This window comes from Rattus norvegicus, chromosome 4, assembly GCF_036323735.1.
Source record: "Rattus norvegicus strain BN/NHsdMcwi chromosome 4, GRCr8, whole genome shotgun sequence".
NCBI classification, from domain to species: Eukaryota; Metazoa; Chordata; class Mammalia; order Rodentia; family Muridae; genus Rattus; species Rattus norvegicus.
Window position 1 is genome coordinate 112,473,205 of NC_086022.1, and position 18,629 is coordinate 112,491,833.

At 38.5% G+C, this 18,629-nt stretch overlaps 1 protein-coding gene and 1 long non-coding RNA gene across 5 annotated transcripts in view; one reads left to right on the plus strand and one right to left on the minus strand.

The window, feature by feature from the left end:
* Window positions 1-814: 814 nt before the first annotated feature.
* LOC102556035 (uncharacterized) overlaps window positions 815-18,629 on the plus strand; it is a 68,727-nt gene continuing 50,912 nt past the window's right edge. For 3 of the 4 annotated variants that reach the window (XR_005503651.2, XR_005503650.2, XR_001837616.3), the window contains exon 1: window positions 901-1,110. This is a non-coding gene — a long non-coding RNA (uncharacterized LOC102556035). Of the gene's footprint in view, window positions 1,401-18,629 lie in introns of all 4 variants that reach the window. The other variant, XR_005503652.2, reaches the window with a different exon arrangement.
* Reg3g (regenerating family member 3 gamma) lies at window positions 8,979-11,534 on the minus strand. Its single transcript, NM_173097.1, has 6 exons — window positions 11,515-11,534; window positions 11,158-11,238; window positions 10,487-10,605; window positions 10,152-10,289; window positions 9,449-9,572; window positions 8,979-9,269 (listed from the first exon to the last, which is right to left on the minus strand). Exons 2-6 carry the CDS (start codon window positions 11,231-11,233, stop codon window positions 9,202-9,204), a joined length of 525 nt encoding a protein of 174 aa, NP_775120.1. The 5' UTR covers window positions 11,234-11,238; window positions 11,515-11,534; the 3' UTR covers window positions 8,979-9,201.

Here is an 18,629-nt window from a genome sequence, read left to right on the forward strand (position 1 = left end):
GTCTAAGGCACAACCTGAGGGTAAGGAAATATTTGTAGTGGCAAAAACTAAAAAGGAATCTACCAACCCATGCTATTGCCTGCTCTGTTGGGCCACATGGCATCTTCGAGGTATTTTCATCTTAAAGAGTTGAGCGTCTCAACCCAACTCTCCTAGCTCACAATCTCCATCCCTAGCTGCGGCCCGCACCCCTGCAGTAATCTGGCCATTCATCTAGTTCCCAAGGTGGGAGGCCGCCTATCTTGGAGGCTCCCTTGCTTCAGAGACGACTCTTGTTCCCAGCCTCTGCCCTCTGTGGTTGCAGTCACAACTCCCAGTAAGGCAATAAAGACCAAACTCAACAAGCTTGTAATTTAACAATCAGATTTATGTCAGTAAATTCAAACTCCACAAAACATCTGCACAATTACTCACGACCAACTGATAATGTTATAAACTGCCCACCTAAATAAGACAAAATGTCCTACAAAAATTGATCCCTTATGAAATATTCATAACTACCTGTGGACATTTAAGACCACATGGATCTGGGTCATCCTACTCTGCCTCAATCTTGGTTCTTCTTCCTCTTTCTCCTCTCTTCCTCCTCTCTTCAAAATTCTGTGCCCACCATACTTTTTCACTGCCCAGTCGCAGACCTTACCTTGTGCCTGCCTTCATCTGCATAGCTATAATCTACAAATATTTTTGTACAATTATGGAAACCCCTGGAACAGAGAGTTTGAAATTCATAATTGTTTCTTACATGAAGTTTATGGAAAACTTATTTCTGAGAAAGAAGCTCAGTCTATGACCAGTTATCTATCTTTGATTTGCTATTTTCCTACAAAGTGAGTTCCTATGCTACCTCTACACCCGAGAGTTCTGGATTCTTTAGAATCCCTAGAACTGTTCTTGGACTTGTGATATCACCCATTCTGGGCTGCTCCCTTAATTCCTTTCAAGGCTCAACTCTGTATTTCATATACAAGATGGCTTTGGTTTTATTTTAGGAAAAATCTGAAGGGAAGGTATTTGTAGTGGAAGGAACAGAACAACAGAATGAGGAGAATGTTAATGAAACAGTAGCACAGTCCCCGGAGACCAAAGTGCCAGTGGCTTTTGTTTAAGGTAATAACCAGTTTTCTACCTGAGTGGTTTCTAAACACCACAGAAACTTGGCGTGGAACAGGGATGCTTTCAGATCTAAGGAACAATAAACAGCTTGTGTCGACTTTGAAACACTTTCAAGTACTGCAGCTTCCCCACCAGAGGGCAGTTCATTTGGAGCTCCATCATTGCAGGAGCTATGAGCTTGAGGCTGGCACAAGTACTGTGCCAGCTGTTCACACTTCAAACACAGACCTAGAAAGTGGCTGGGATCCCCTGGAGGAAAAAGAATCTCTGGCTTCTTTGTGTTGGTGAGCTTTCCTGAGTTTTACTTAAGGATGGTCTGGCACTGCTGGGTGGAAAAGCAGATGGGACATGGTCTGCAGAGCCCAGCTGATGGGGGTGGAGGGTGTAAAGGATGCCAGGAATCTAAGTGGTGACATAATGCATTTAGTAGGCTGCTAGCATGTACACATTGTGTTTAATTACCCATTTTGCAAGTCACAAACATATGCTCTGTCAATTATCATTGCTTTCAAGGTATGCTATTATCTATTATGTGCTTTAATGAAAGAGTATGTGCTCTCTGAATGAGTCCTGCTTATACTCAGCATATTAACATTATATATTACCTTTATCCCTTTTGTTCATGCCCATCATCCTCTGCCTGTCCCCTACAAATAGGCATTTTAGAGACACAAAGGAAATCTGATTTTGTCCTGAGTCCCTTAGTGTGAATTCAGTAGGGAAATGGGTCAGAGAAGGATTAACAACCAAAGGAATCAAACTGGGAAAGAGGATAACATTTGAAATGTAAATAAATAAAATATCCAATTAAATAAAAAAGAACAATTCTATGCCTTTTTGTATTCTATTCTTCTACAATGGAAATTATTTTCTTCATTCTGTTCATATTCATACAATGGAAAACATACAGATCAATAAAGCAGAATACAGAGACCCAAAATAAACTTTGACATACATCATCAAATGATTCTTAGCAAGGGTACTACAAAACAATGGTGAGAAGGGCTACTCTAGTCAACAAATGTTACTGGGAAAACCAGATTGTCCACAAGCTACAGGCTGAAATTTGGAGTTCTATTCCACACTGCACACACACACGCACACACACACGCATGCACGCACACATGAATGCACGCACGCACGCACACGCACACGCACAATCTTAAAATAGATTAAAGATGTAGCTACTGAGTATACATGACAAAGGCGAAGTCAGGACTGGGCATTGGTTCTGAGGCAGAGTGCTAACCCAGCATAGCTAAGGCTGTGGGTTCAATTCTCAATGCCAGAAGAGGCAAAAACAGGCAAGCATTCTGTTTATATTTATTAAGCACTCACTTTTTTAATGTACAGATTGGTTGGACTGATTGTAGAAAAATGGGCTTATGTTTATCTGCCATTTTGTTCTTTCATAAAATTGTATTAAAAAATTAGCAAGCATCACGTGCATGGAGAATTGAGACTGTAAAACTGGATCATTATGTGAAAGGGATTAAAATGCTTCACCAAATTAGAATTTCTCTTTTCAATGTAACATAATAATAATAACAAAATAATATTAATAATAATAATGATTATTATTATTATTATTATTATTATTATTATTATTCCCACCATTTCCTGACTGTTTGTCTGGACCTGGGACAGTCTCTTTGCATCTAGCTTAAAGTGAAAAACAGCTTTTAACATTTTAGAACAAATCATTTTTTATTTTGTTTTTGAGTAAGCATCTTAAATAAGTGCCCTTATCTCTTCCACACACACATGCACGTGTACACACACAGCATCACTACTACCACCACCAACACTACTACCCGAAACCAAATAGGGTACCTTATGTATCAATAAGAATTAATAGATAGGGGGTTGGGGATTTAGCTCAGCTTCGAAAAAAAGAAAAAAAAAAGAATTAATAGATAGACATACCATAGGGAAAGCCAACCATTTGTAGAGAGATACAACTCTGCATCAAAATAACAAAGGAAAGCCCTGAATCACTTTATTTAAACTACAACATATCATCAGTTTACAATTGAAGTAGGATTTTAATCCAACACAGTTTAATGCAAGGTTAAAAAAGGCCTTGCTGCATTGACTTGGATAGCTAATACACCAGTCAGATGTATTCTCTCCAAAATTAACCATTTTTTAAAAAGACAATTATTCTATATCATATTAAGAAACTACTGTACTTATCTTTCCTTTGTAGGGGCAAACATTCTCACAAAAGGCATAAATCAACTGAGTTCCAATGCCAGGATTATCTATGGCAAGAGAATCTTATCTTGTACTCAAAGTGTTGTTATGGGATTCAGTCTTATTTGAAGGCTGAATAGTGTATGCCCAATCTCAAATGCGCTAACACTGGGTGTGAGTGTGTGTGTGTGTGTGTGTGTGTGTGTGTGTGTGTGTGTGTGTGTGTGCACATCTAGTCTATGCATACGGATGTCAAAAGATAACCTGTTATTGATTCCCAGATCATCTTTTGCAAAAGAAGAAAGTGAGCAGAATAGTTTTGTGACCTCATCATAGACATGGAAACATTTTTTAATGTTTTCTTGGTTAGAACAAATCCACCAAGGGTGACCTTGAGGCAGTTGTAATACCAAAACAAGAAAAAACTTGAAGCTCTTTATAATGCTTCAAAGATTCCTTGAAGCCTGTAGTTAAATTGTAGAAAGCAAGCATATTCAGGAAATCTTGGCAGCTTAAAAATTTAAGTAAGTGCACATACTTAGAACAATTTGGTGGTGAAGTTACATATAAGCAATGACCACTGAAATTTGTTTCCACTGAGGGGACCCTCCCCAACCTTCACTAGGAATCTCTCTCTCTCTCTCTCTCTCTCTCTTGCTCTTGCTCTCGCTCTCGCTCTCGCTCTCTCTCTCCTCTCCGTATTCAGCATTCTATTAGCCTACCACAATCATAACCATGGCACAAGGTCCCAGAAGCTTGGGGGGAGGTTCTCCCGTCTTCACTTTTAGGCTTTTATTGCAAAATCTATACCAGCATCATCTTACAGAGCAGCACCCAAACGTTTATGAGTAGAAAGATAGGGACAGCTTGCTTAGGAAGCCACATGAAGTGGTAGGGGTAAGGGACCTTCAAATTCTAGGTTTCATTTATTCTTGCAAATTGCTCTTTGCAACACACATTCCTGGTTTTCTAGTTAGCTTGGGGGCCACAGTTTGGAACCTCTTCTATTTACATACTGTGTGCTTTCATTTGCACGTTTTTGTACCTGACTTCTGTGAGATGAACGGCAATCTTCCACTCAGAGGAAATATGGCTAGAATAAACATATTTAGTTTCCTAATTTATGTTCTTTAATTCCTTCTTTTCTTTCACACGAACAACTTTTTTCTTTTTATTTCCTAGAACTACACTGTAGGTTGGCCCAAATCTTCCCCTACTGGTCGTTTATTTAATTCACCTATTGTTACCTCAAAGTTTCTGTGTTATTTTGAATGGAATTCAAAGGTTTAGCTGGTATTCACGCTAAGAATGTTTTCTGGGAACGCTGTAGCTCAGTGTAGTGTGGTAGCATAGCACACAGAGCACCCTGCCTTCAATTTTCAGCATAGTAAACCAGAAATCACAGAAGCCTTCGCTGCAAGAAATATAATTTCGTATCAATAATATCTACTTATGATGACACAATTGTAACAAAAACTTCACACAGAATAGTTTTGTAACTTTACTCAATAAAATGTAACTTTTATATTCTAGCCTTTTTACTTAGAGAGTTATCTTAGGCATTATTCACAGACTTGACTTATTGGTGTTAACCATCACTAAGCTAAAGTCGTGTAAATCAGTAATCAGTATTTTATACAGTGTTTTAACTTTATTGCTTTCTTTTATTTTCAGAACATATATTTTCATAACAGTATATTTTCCACTTGTAATATCACTCACATGTGGCTCCTTATGTTTAAGTTGGCTGACTATAAATTCACAAATTTTATAGATTTTTTAAAAAAATGATTATTTCTATTTTGTGAATTATTTCCCACTGATTTTACGTTTTCCGTTTCAGTGAGTTTTGTCTTACCCTTTCTCCTCTGCTTATTTTACTATTTCATTGCTTGCTTCTTTTGTTTCCTCAGAATTAGCTTAGATTGTACTCACAATAGTTCTCAACCTCTGGGTTGCAAACCCTTTGAGTATCAAATAACACTGTCACATAGATTGCCTAAGAGCATCAGAAAACACATATAATCACATTATCATTCATAATAGTGGCAGAATTACAGTTATGAAGTAGCAACAAAAATTATTTTATGTTTGGAGTCACCACGACATGAGGAACTGTCTTAAAGTGTCGGAGCATTAGTAAGGTTGAGAACCACTACATTATAGGTACTAGATCTTTGTTCTTTTCTCATGCATTTCTCTAGCATTATCAGATTGTCCCTAAGCACTGGATTTGCAGTACACTTCATGCTTTAATGCATTGTATATTCATTTTTCAAACTAGTATAAGCTCTCCTGTGTGTTCTCTTTTCCATGTATTAGTTACAAGTGTCCACTTTCATCTCCAAAATTATTGAGATTGCTCTATTATGATTCTGGTTTTGCCTTGACTTTTAATTCCATTTGAGATGATAAAATATTTTGTATTATTCATCCATTTTCATATTTATTAGCAATTTGACATAACATGAAGACTGTTTCATTTAGACTTGAGAAGGATGTGTATTTTGCAACTACCTAAAGTATTCTTCATTTGCTGTGTCTTACATTGTACTAGGATTGCTTTATAATTCTCTACATATCCTAGGTAAGCTTTGAACTACCAGTAGCTCTCCTGACTCAGCCTTCTAAACACTGGTATTATAGATATGTGCCACCATACCAATCCTGGCTTGCTTTTTTCTATTTCCTTCTTTTTTAATAATTTATTTTTATTAGATATTTTATGTATTTCCATTTCAAATGTTATCCTCATTTCCCTCTCTCTCATACTCCCTCCTCCTGCTTTTATGAGGATGCTCCTATTCCCACACACCGACTCCAAATCAGTGCCCTCACATTACCCTACACTGGGGAAACAAGACTTCACAGGACCAAGGGCTTTTCCTCCCATTGATGCTGGACAATGCCATCCTCTGCAACATATGTGCCTGGAGCCGTGGATCTCTCCATCTGTACCCATTGGTTGGTGGCTTAGTCCCTGGGAGCTCTGGTGGGGTCTGGTTGGTTGATATTGTTGTTCTTCCTATGGGGTTGCAAACCCCTTCGTCTCCTTCAGTCTTTTCTCTAACTCCTCCACTGAGGACCCCTTGTTCAGTCCAATGGTTAGCTGCAACCATCCTCATCTGTTTAAGTAGGGCTCTGGCAGATCCTCTCAGGAGACACCCATATCTGGCTCCTGTCAGCAAGCACTTCTTGGCATCAGCAATAGAGACTGGGTTTAGTGGCAGCATATGGGATGGGTCCCCAGGTGGGCAATGTCAAGCATATTAAGTGGACTGATTATACTGGTCAAGTTAATTATTTACTTCCAAGTATTTTTCCTGCTGACCTATCTATTATAGAAATAACGGTGTTAAAGTGTTAAGGTATAAGTTGTCCCCAACATAAAATAGTTAAGTTTAATATCTTTTGACTTTGTAAATATGCAAAACCTTATATAGTCATTAATAAATACACCTGCAATGTATTCCTGGGCAATTAATTGTCTATGAAACTCTAAGAATACCTATAAGTGACAAGTAACCCTAGGAAAATAGTAAACGATACTTACTTCAAAGCATGCTCTGTCCTACTAACCTATGGTATTTGATGAGCTAGATGAAGTCAGATCAATTTGAATTGCTATGTTAGTATCTTACAGCGTATTTAGCAAAAGCAGCTCTGCTATAGGATCTATAGGAGTATTCTATTTCTACCGAAGCCCTGAAAAGTTTTTGCCTCATTGCTTTGTGGTTCTGCTCTCAGGCACATCCTCATAGAGAACTGAGCACCTTTAAGATTTTTCAAATGGTTCTCTTGATTCTCAATAATGTGCCGTTTTCTGAAATTGGACTTGGCTAAATTTACTCCAGTATATCTTTTTAATAATACCATGGCTTACCTTTCTCCACCCTTTTCCTTTTTTAACAAATGAATTTAAACTGACAGTCCTATGAGAAGCTGAGGAAGAGGAGGGTATACCCACAGGAAGCCCAGCAATTCAACTAACCTGGAACCACAAGATCTCTCAGACACTGAACTCTGAACCAGGCATCATACACTAGCTGATAAGAGGTCTTCAACATACATGCAGCAGAAGACTGCTTGGTCTGGCCTCAGTGAGAGAAGATGCACCTAAACTTGGAGAGACTTGAGGCCCCAATGGAGTCTGAAAAGTGGGAGTGGGATGAGCACATCCTCTTGGAGATGGGGGAGGAGTCCCATGGACCTCCCCAGATGGGTGTGGAGTTTCCTCTGACATAGGTTCTCAAAGCCTAGGCGGGTAAGGAGTCGGCGGTGACAAACAGAAACAAACACAGAAGCAGTTTGAATCTGAGTGTATTTTGCAACTTTCAAGTAGGGGTTTTTATACAGGAGAAACAGGTATTACAGTCCTAAAAGATATGTTCACTGAAGCAGTTACAATGAACAATTATCATAATCATCAGACACAAGGAATTATAAAATCATTCAGGTAATACAACTTCCAAAGAGTGGATTCAAAGAATCAATTACAAATGAAATAAATGTTATTATCACTTAACAAAATAAAATACAAAAAAGTCACTTATAGTTAATAACAAACTTCCAGGAGTGGATTCAAAATGTCTTCACGGGCACTTGGTTAATGATCCCTAGATCCTGAACAAGTTAATAAACTTCCATGGGTAATCTCTAACATCTAATGTCTGTCTTACTAAAAATGCTCGAAGTTCAATTTAAAACTATACTTAAAAATAATGCTGTCCATACCAAAATGTCAGAGCCCACCTCAATTACACATGCATAGCCATATGAGTTTAATATTTTGTCAGAAGGATTTTCATCAAAGTACTATTTTATAATTATATGATTATGAGGCAAGGCATTGGATATCTTGGAGAAAAGGTCATGATCAGTGACCCCATTTCAAGGCGTGGCTTTTTATCCAATTTTCTTGCTTAAAGTCTCAACTATGGTTATCAGGAACATTTCATAAATATAGAAAAGGAAATAGAAGAAGATAAAATAGACTGCCATGAGACCTACAGCTCAATATATTCCTCTGGCTAGAGAGTTCCACAACCAGTTCCAGGAGACCTCCTTCTTTTGGAATCAAACGCTTCAGTTTCTGTGGAACTTTTCGCACAGAATCTACTGGGGTTGGTATGGCAGAGGAGGAATAGGATAAGAAACAGTTGAAGGGCAGACTGAGAGGGGGATAATGACTGGACTGTATTAAAGATAGAATAATAAAAAATATAATTAGCTGACCCACATAGACACAGACACAGACACAGACACAGACACAGACACACACACACACACACACACACACACACACACACACACACTCACCCCACATACTGCTCTTTATGACACTTTCACATATGTAATTCATGTACTTTGTACACAGTTGCCATTTTTCATCTTCTGTCTACTATCACTGATTCCTTTCTTCTTTCCTATAATTCCCCCTCGATTTTCATTTTTTAAGCCATTTTGTGTATGTGGACCAGTAGGTTTAATTAGAACTCTGTACAGGAGCATGAGAAACACCTTATAGGACCCTGAAAACTCTAATTGTAGTTACATTAATGAAGAAAATGTCTCTCTCTTCCCCCGTTAAAATCCAGTTCTGCTTATCTCTTTCCTTTAACTGATATATTTTGTTCATTTACCAAGTAACTAGAGCACAAGGAGATATGAGCGTGAGTTATATATTTTATTATTGTGCTGTGAGATCTCAGGCCACAGTACACACAGAAGAGCCTCAAATGAGAGGAAGGAAGGGGCAGATGAGGAGAAAAATAGGAGGTCAGATGTTGACTGTGAGGAGAATATTCTTTTTGTTGTTGTTGTTGATCTTCCCATTGGGGTTCTTGATTTGGTGAGGTATATATCAACACATGGTGTCATCTCTGTACTCTAGGCCTTGAACTTGCAGACATATGGCAATTCTGAGATACAATTATTCTCTCTCCACCTCAGAAATCCTGCAGACACAGAAGAGTAAGAGGTCTAGATGTTAGGGTCATTGCAACATCTTTACCAGTGTCTCACCTCAAGGGAAGGAGAAACAAAGGGAGGAGAGACATGAAAAAAGGAAGAGAGGTCAACAATTGAAAACAGTTAAAAAGCATTGGATTTCAGAGAGGACTGCCCTCTGGCTTACCTGAGGCTCGTGTCAGGGTCCCACAGTGACTTCCAGAGACAGAAGAAGGATTCGTCTCCCAGTTGAAGTAATTCATCACATCAGCATTACTCCACTCCCATCCACCTCTGTTGGGTTCTTGGCCCTAGAATTGGGGCAACCATGGGAAAAAGGTAGCCATTAAAGCTCTGCTTACATGATCTCTTACTGGCAATAGCTGATACCTATGTTCAACACCATGAAAATTGATCTATTCTTTCAGATACTGCAAAAAATTCAACCTGAATGTCTCCCTCCTATTACCAGTTGCCTAGTGATAATCACAAATTCTTTAAACCCAGAAAAAATAACATAAACCTTGAGGAATATAGCCCACTATGCTACATGTTCCTGAACTTCAAGACACCTGTAGATTCTGTGAAGAACAAAGGCCGATATCTTCCCTTTTGTGTTCTCTCAAAATCTTGAGTACAAACACCCACAATCCCAGAAAAGAGATTTCAAACCTTCACTGAGAAAATTTGTAAAGGCCGTCCATAGTCACATGGACTTCATCTGAAGGCTAGGGACCTTCACAGAACTCAGGGACTTTTCTTTTGCCCCAGTTACAATCCATAATACTGTCTCTAGATGCAATGGGAGGTTTTCTCATGGAAACAGAGCAAATGAGATTGGGAACAGAATCAGTGAGAGTGAAATCTGTTGGGAAGATATGGTATCTCACCAGTGTTGGATCATGGAGCCCAATCCACACGTTTTGGCCACTGTTACCACTGCTTTTAATCAAGGAGGACACAAAGGAAGCTTCAGATCCACTGAGCACAGACACAAGGTGTCCTGATGGCCTCTTCTGGCAGGCCAGCTAGGTAAGAGGGACAGAATGAGTGACAGACTGAAACTTCATTAGCTAACAGTAAACAAATGTAGATGGTAGGGGTAATGAATGAAAGACAGGAGTTCATTGTGATTCTCAAGGAACCATGGAAATTGGAGTCCACTTCTTTTGAGACTGACAGGTACATCCCATTGTTTCCCTCCTCCACACCCACAAGCACTCACATCTGCATCAAACCAAGATTTGGATACACTAAACAAGGCATAGCAATAGGAGCCATAGGCACGCGAGCCCTTGGGGCAGCTGATACGTGAAGTGGGCACATCTTCCTTGGCATCTTCACCTGGGGTGGAAGGAGATAAAGAAAGCAAGGCGGTGAAATGGATAGGAAGGTCCATTTAGCAAAAGTTGATGAGGCCTGCCTTTTGAGATTAAGTCAAGAACACAGAGTATCAGAGTATAGACTACACAGAATACAGAACACCCTTTCTCTCTAACAGTCATCTGAGTCTTGAGATTGACCTACTTTATTGGAAATTTTATTCTTCTAATTTCATGTTTCACTCTTCTCATATTATTCATAGATTCCAAATTCCAGGGCTGTCAATTTCTAAATTGACTCATCCAGTCCTTCTTTTTCTCAACAGTTCATTAATGACTTCCACACATTCCTTCAACCCACCAATTAAAAGGAACCTCTTTCATTTCAGTAATGGACTGACATGATCCTGTCCATCATTAGTGACTTAGTGTCAAGCAGGAGGACAGTTATGTGTCAGACTGTTATCTGATGTGAGGCTCTCTTCTTATTTACCACATGAGTCTCTGCAGAACCTTCCTTTACTTTTTGGCTAGGGACACTCATGGGACATTTACTGGACACTTGAAATTTTACCTTGCACCTGAGATAAGAGCATCAGGCTGGACAGCAGCATCCAGGACATGGTGGTGAGGGCTACACGAGGCAGCATCTTGTCTGTGAAGAAGAAACAACCAGGTCATGGTGTGAGAATATGGTCTAGAGAGGACATGTTGAGAAGAAGAATCTGTTCTGTCTCCTTTGACTAACTGTAGGAAACACTAATTTTCACTCCATTTCTCTCCTTTATTGTGGAATGAAAAGAAAACATCTTATTCCCTTCCCCTGAAAACTCCCCAGAAAGCCTGTGCTGATTCTCAGAGTCCTCTGTTCTGTGTGGACAGGTACCCTCCTGTGGTACAATGGGTGAGCCCCTACAAAGCTCCTACTTACCTGTCTTGTGAACCTGGGATGATTTGTCAGGACTGAGATGACAGCTTTTATAATAGGATTGAAGGGAGGGACACCAAAATGAGTAAGCACAATGCTCATACAAGTCAGGGAGGTGGGTGGTGCTTGGCATGGACTCTAGGGGGTTCCCATCAAAAGCACAAATTTCTTCCCGGTAAAGACTGTAAACTGTTACGTGTGTGGCCCTTTCCTGTTAGCAGTCCTGATGTATTGTCAGGTATGGGTGCAGTTTGAACTTTCTCCACCCTCTCCCAGATACTTTGTTCTGGGAAACTTAAGATAGTGATAGCTGGGCTACAGATTAGGCTGTGACAACATTTTCAAAATATTCTAACTTGGATTTACTGAAGAAAATAAATATTAGCTGGGTACTTTTTTTATACCACAAAAAAGAAGTTGTTACTGTAGATTCACAGGTATATTTCTTGGTACTTTGCTTTGTAAGATTTAAAATATATTAATGATTAAATTTTTAATTAGTTAGGAATTATAACAATCGATGATGGTGGTAAAATAGTTGAAAAAATGGAAAAGTTTAAACCAAGGAGAAAATGTCTAAACTTTGTACCAAGACTTGTAGGAACCTTGATAATAATCGTTTGAGTTGATATTTTAGCTGAGGTTTCAAGGAACAGTGGTTGAATGGACTTGCTTTCCTACTGACTCTTTGTGGGAAGGTTGAGAGACAAGGCCTTGGTTTACTGTAATTCTGAATTGTCCACTTGATGTTCAGAGTCTTGTCCTTAAACTTTAATCAAGCATTCATGGGTCTTTTAGAATCTCTTAGAATGGTTTTGATGCAATTATCATAACTATACTTAAGTGCTGCATGTGATGATTTTATGGTACCAACACTTGTGTTCATGAAGTTAAGGAAATTGTAGATAAACAGAGTGTGCCTTAGCATTAATTCAGCCAGGGTCTTTAACTTGTGCTCATCACTGATGAATGTTCAGGCAGAAACGAGTTAACATTTCATATTAGAATGACCTTGAACTATATCGAACAAAGAAGATAATTAATGTTAAGAAACTTTATCATTTAAATACTTTAAAAAACTAGTCCATGAGGACTAATTGTTGTCCTGAGGTAAAGCAAGGCTTAAATGACACAACACAAATGATTTTCAAAATATGTGGACATTTAACAACATGCTTTAAAAAAGCTCAAATAGAACTGGTCAAACATTCAATATTTATTTATTCATTTACATCCCAAATGCTGTCCCCCTCCATGCCCCCTCACAGAATATCTTCTCCATTCCCCCTTCTTTTACCTCTGAAAGAGTGGGTCCCCCAAAATATCCCCCTACCCTGGCACATCATATGTGCCACGGGTCTCTGTCCAGCCTGAGTATACTCTTTGGTTAGTGGCTCAGTCTCTGAGAGCTCCCAGGGGTCCATGTTAGTTAACATATTGGCCTTCTGTGGGGTTTCTAACCCCTTCAGGGGATAGATACTTCCCTCAACTCTTCCATTAGGGTCCGTAATCTCTGTTCAATGTTTGGCAGTGGGTATTTGCACCTGTTTCAGTCAGCTTGTGAATAGAGGGCAGTAATGCTAGGCTACTGCCTGTAAATGACTAGTGTTACAAAAATTAATAATGTAAATAATATTGATAATTTGAGAATAATTGTGTATGTAAAGTTTTGTGGGAGGAAAATAATTTGAGAAGTTGTAATTATTACAGATGCAACCACTAAAATAAAAGTGTGAATTCAAACAATTAAGAAAATAAAATAACAAAAATTCAATATTTGAGGGAAATATATGGGAAGTCCATTATGTAAAATACATTAATACATTTAGATTCTTTTTTTTTTTTTGGTTCTTTTTTTCGGAGCTGGGGACCGAACCCAGGGCCTTGCGCTTCCTAGGCAAGCGCTCTACCACTGAGCTAAATCCCCAACCCCCATTTAGATTCTTATATGGAAAAATTCGATGGAAAAATAATAATTATGAGATTATGGGTAAAATGTGAACATTTGACAAAGTTAAGGTGTTATGTATTTACATGTTGACATGAAAATGGAAACCATATTACTTGAGATACTTTTATCATTTTGAGCTTAATACAATACTTATAAGTGATATATGATTCACAAACATACATTATGATATAGTCTACTGTGTTAGTCACAAAGATTGGGGTTTTGATGAAACAAGGGGCAATAATGGGAGCATGCTATCTCTTAGCAACAGACATGTAGAAAATCAACATGCTGTGCTCTTTCAATTTCTACGAATTTTTTCATAAAATGTTGGTTTAAAGGGAACATAGGGAGAAGAAGAAAACTGAGAACTGAATTGAGAAAGAAATTGAAAAACCAATTTCTCTCAAGAGCCTGTATGAAAATATACAACAAATGAAGAGAAAGAATTAATCTCAGAAATGCAAATATAGTTTCATCAGGAAGAATCATTTTTCTTTCTATCATATTGAGAAACTTAACCTTAAAGGATAATTTTAGAAAGAAAAAAATGTACTTAGTAATATCTAACCTTTATTAATGAGTTATGAAAGTTGGTAATAAAGTGTACATATTAGTACTTCAATAGAATAAAAAAAACTTCACTGACACAAAAATCAAAACACTAAAAATGTTCCCTTCAAAACCAGGAACCTAAGTTTCCCTTATAATTTGATTCAACAGTATTGGATTACATAAAGCATAATTTTCAAAGAAAAAGAAAATTAAACAATCAAAAATAAATAGAGCTATAAGCATTTGTACAAATGTTCCAATTCCACAAAGAATAAAGCATTGAACACTCTAAATTAATCATTAGAGCTAATAAAAGAATTTAATAACCATGAAAAATACTTTCAAAATATAAATTCTAATTAAACACATATATTTTAGCAACAGAGTTAGAAAAGGTGTTGTTAGAAATAGCACCAGTGTTTTCCTTTTTATTAAATATAGACTCTTTTCTCTTACAATACAATCTGAATAGTTTCCTCTTCCTCTATTCCTACCAGTTCTTCCATACCTTCTCTTCTCCAGATCTACTCCCTTTCTGCCTTTCATTAGAAAACATAAGGCTTCTAGGAGATAACAATGCATAACAAAATAAAATATATTAAGATAAAACAAAAGCCACCATAACAAAAGCCATCATATCATAATTTGAATAGGAGAAAAATAAAATAGCCACAAGAGAAGGCAGAAGAATCAGAGATTGATTTGGTCACAGACTAAAAAGTCAAATAAAAACTAAACTTAAAAGCTATAGTATAGAGAGGATATATATATATATATATATATATATATATATATTTATATATATATATATTATGCAGGGGAACTGTTGCAGATGGATGTAAATAAACCTTGCGATTACTGATTCCGTTTTTGTGAGTTTCTACGAGTTGTTTATAGATACTTGATATGGTGTTCCTCATTTCCACTATCTCCCCAAGTCCTTCTGCCTCCTCCGTCATGGGCTTGGTTCCTTGAACTCTGAGCTCAGAATTCCACATCAAATTCCAGAGGACTTTTATAAAGACATCTAGTTCAGAGCTGTGTGTTCCCAGAGGTCTTGCTCTCCCTCTCCTTGTCCCTCTCCGTACCTCCCACCTTCCTTCTTCCCTCCCTCCTTCCTTCCCTCTCTCTCATCCTCTGTCTCTCTGTCTGTTCCTGTATTCTGTCTCTGTATCTCTCTGTCTCTCTGTCACTCCATCTCTCTCTCTCTCTCTCTCTCTCTCTCTCTCTCTCTCTCTCTCTCTCTCTCCTTCTCTGCATAATGTTTGGTGGTGGGTATCTGTATTTGTTCCCATCTGCTCAGGAGTAAGGGCCTCTGATGATGTCTGATAAAGCAGTGATTTATCCATATAACAGAATGTCATTAAGGATGATTTTTACTTTCCAATGCACTAGGGCATGTATTTCAATCTTACCTATCTCTTTCCTCATTCCCTCCTTCAATTTCATCTTCTCTCCTTATTTTCACCTGATCCTCCTGTTCTTGCCACTCTAACCCCTACCCTGCCTGCCTCCCCTCCATGGAAACTTCTTAACTGATGACCAGTGTTAAAATCTAATACTTTGAAAGTTATAGGTCACAAATCACATATTCTATAGTGCTTGGTCCTCTTTCTGTCCCCACCCATTAAACATTTGTGCATCTATGAAATACCATTTGGATGCAGAAGAAAGAACTTCACTCAATTCCATTCAGAAATCTTCAAAACTCTCTACATAACTTAAATGTAAGGTAAATCAGAGGACAGTCTTCTCATCCCATACCTCCTCCCCCTCCCCATTTCAAAGAGGATGACCCCATCACTCCCCACCCTACCAGACCACCTCACTCCCTGGGGTCTCAATTCTCTCTATGATTAGGTGCATCTTCTCTCACTGAAGCCAGACCAGGCAGTCCTCTGCTGTATATGTGCCAGGGCCTCATATCAGCTGGGGTATGCTGCCTGGTTAGTGGCTCAGTGTCTGAGAGATCTCAGGAGTCTAGATTAGTCAAGTCAGTAATAAATGTAAATTTATCATGACCTTCCTCTTGAATCTCTCTGTGCAATCTTGCCTTTTTGTGTTTCTTTGATGACAGATTGTTGCAAAATGAACTTTCCCCAATGTTAGCAATGTTAGTGATTTGAAACAAGTTTTTTTTTTATTGAGTATTTCTTATTTACATTTTGAATGTTATTCCCTTTCCTGGTTTCCAGGCCAACATCCGCCTAACCCCTCCCCTCCCCTTCTTTATGGGTGTTCCCCTCCCCATCATTCCCCCATTGCCGCCCTCCCCCCAACAATCACGTTCACTGGGGGTGCAGTCTTAGCAGGACAAAGGGCTTCCCCTTCCACTGGTGCTCTTACTAGGATATTCACTGCTACCTATGAGGTCAGAGTCCAGGGTCAGTCCACGTATAGTCTTTAGGTAGTGGCTTAGTCCCTAGAAGCTCTGGTTGCTTGGCATTGTTGTTCATATGGGGTCTCGAGCCCCTTCAAGTTCTTCCAATTCTTTCTCTGATTCCTTCAACGGGGGTCCTGTTCTCAGTTCAGTGGTTTGCTGCTGGCATTCGCCTCTGTGTTTGCTGTATTTTGGCTGTGTCTCTCAGGACACATCTGGCTCCAGTTGGCCTGCACTTCTTTGCTTCATCCATCTTGTCTAATTGGGTGGCTGTATATGTATGGGCCACATGTGGGGCAGGCTCTGAATGGGTGTTCCTTCTTTCTCTGTTTTAATCTTTGCCTCTCTATTCCCTGCCAAGGGTATTCTTGTTCCCCTTTTAGAGAAGGAGTGAAGCATTCACATTTTGATCATCCGTCTTGAGTTTCATGTGTTCTAGGCATCTAGGGTAATTCAAGCATTTGGGCTAATAGCCACTTATCAATGAGTGCATACCATGTGTGTTTTTCTGTGATTGGGTTACCTCATTCAGGATGATATTTTCCAGTTCCAACCATTTGTCTATGAATTTCATAAAGTCATTGTTTTTGATAGCTGAGTAATATTCCATTGTGTAGATGTACCACATATTCTGTATCCATTCCTCTGTTGAAGGGCATCTGGGTTCTTTCCAGCTTCTGGCTCTTATAAATAAGGCTGCTATGAACATAGTGGAGCACGTGTCTATTTTATATGTTGGGGCATCTTTTGGATATATGCCCCAAGAGAGGTATAACTGGGTCCTCGGATAGTTCAATATCCAATTTTCTGAGGAACCTCCAGACTGATTTCCAGAATGGTTTTACCAGTCTGCAATCCCACCAACAATGGAGGAGTGTTCCTCTTTCTCCACATCCTCGCCAGCATTTGCTGTCACCTGAGTTTTTGATCTTAGCCATTCTCACTGGTGTGAGGTGAAATCTCAGGGTTGTTTTGATTTGCATTTCCCTTATGACTAAAGATGTTGAACATTTCTTTAGGTGTTTCTCAGCCATTGGGCGTTCCTCAGCTGTGAATTCTTTGTTTATTGAAACAAGTTTTTATTGTTTCACATGGTCTTCCAAGGTGACTGCATTTACCTTTTTGGTCTCTTTTGCAATCTCTAGAGCTCAGGCTACAAAAAGCCAGGTGGTGTGATGTTGTGTACTTGTAACCTCAGTGCTGGGGAAGCATGGATAGGTGGATCTCTGTGGCTCATTAGCCAAAAAGCTATGCCTCCTTGTTGAGTTCCAGGCCATGTAAGAGATAAGAAGGTAAATACCTGTGGAACAGCAGCTGAGATGGTATATCCTCCGCATACATGTATACCTGTCTGCCTGTACTGGTATACATGCCCTCTACTCACAGAAACCCAAAAGACAGGCAGACAAAAGGATTGACAGACAGACAGACAGAGATTATAAATCACATATTATCCTTTTTTCCATTTTCTTATGTCTAAATGTGTTTTTGTACATTTTCCTTCTAGTATATTAAGTCCTTTAATATTTATTCGATAATATATTTACTCATAATTATCTTAAACTCATAATGTATTTTAAGCTTTAAAATGAGACTTTGATATTATTTCCATAATTAAATGTATTATTTTGAGTAGTGACTTTATCACCGTTGGCATGTGTTTCTCAAATGTCTAATGAGATATTAGACACAAATTCTCTGAGGTACAATTCATCTGTTTTCTATTCTTAAGGAATAGTAGAATATCATGAATGTGGAACAGAGAGCCCCTGGGAAATGAGTTTGTTGTTCCCATGTTAAAATGTCAATCTATATGAAGAATAATTTCTTATTGTTCATTGAGGTCTTCTGTGGGAATCTGTGGAAATAGAAAATGATAGCAGAATTAGCCTGCAAGGGGAGCAATTACAGATAATTTTCACTGCTTTATTTTGAATTCACTTTTAGAAATAGCATTCTAAAACGAAAATACATTCTCTGGCCTTTCCTTGTAGCTTATGTAAACAAAATCTGCTTTAGAAAGTCATCTCATGGCAATGTAGATTAAATAACTTTATTCAAAGAGTCACTGTTTTCTAAGCCTTTGAGTTTATTCCCTAAGCGGCTTTAAAAGAAAGCCTACTTTGCATACACAATTTAGCATGGAAACTTGTACAGATATATTTGAATTACATCTAGGATCAAAATGCAGAATTTGCCCTCATGGTCAACTCTTAGATTGAAGTTTACTAA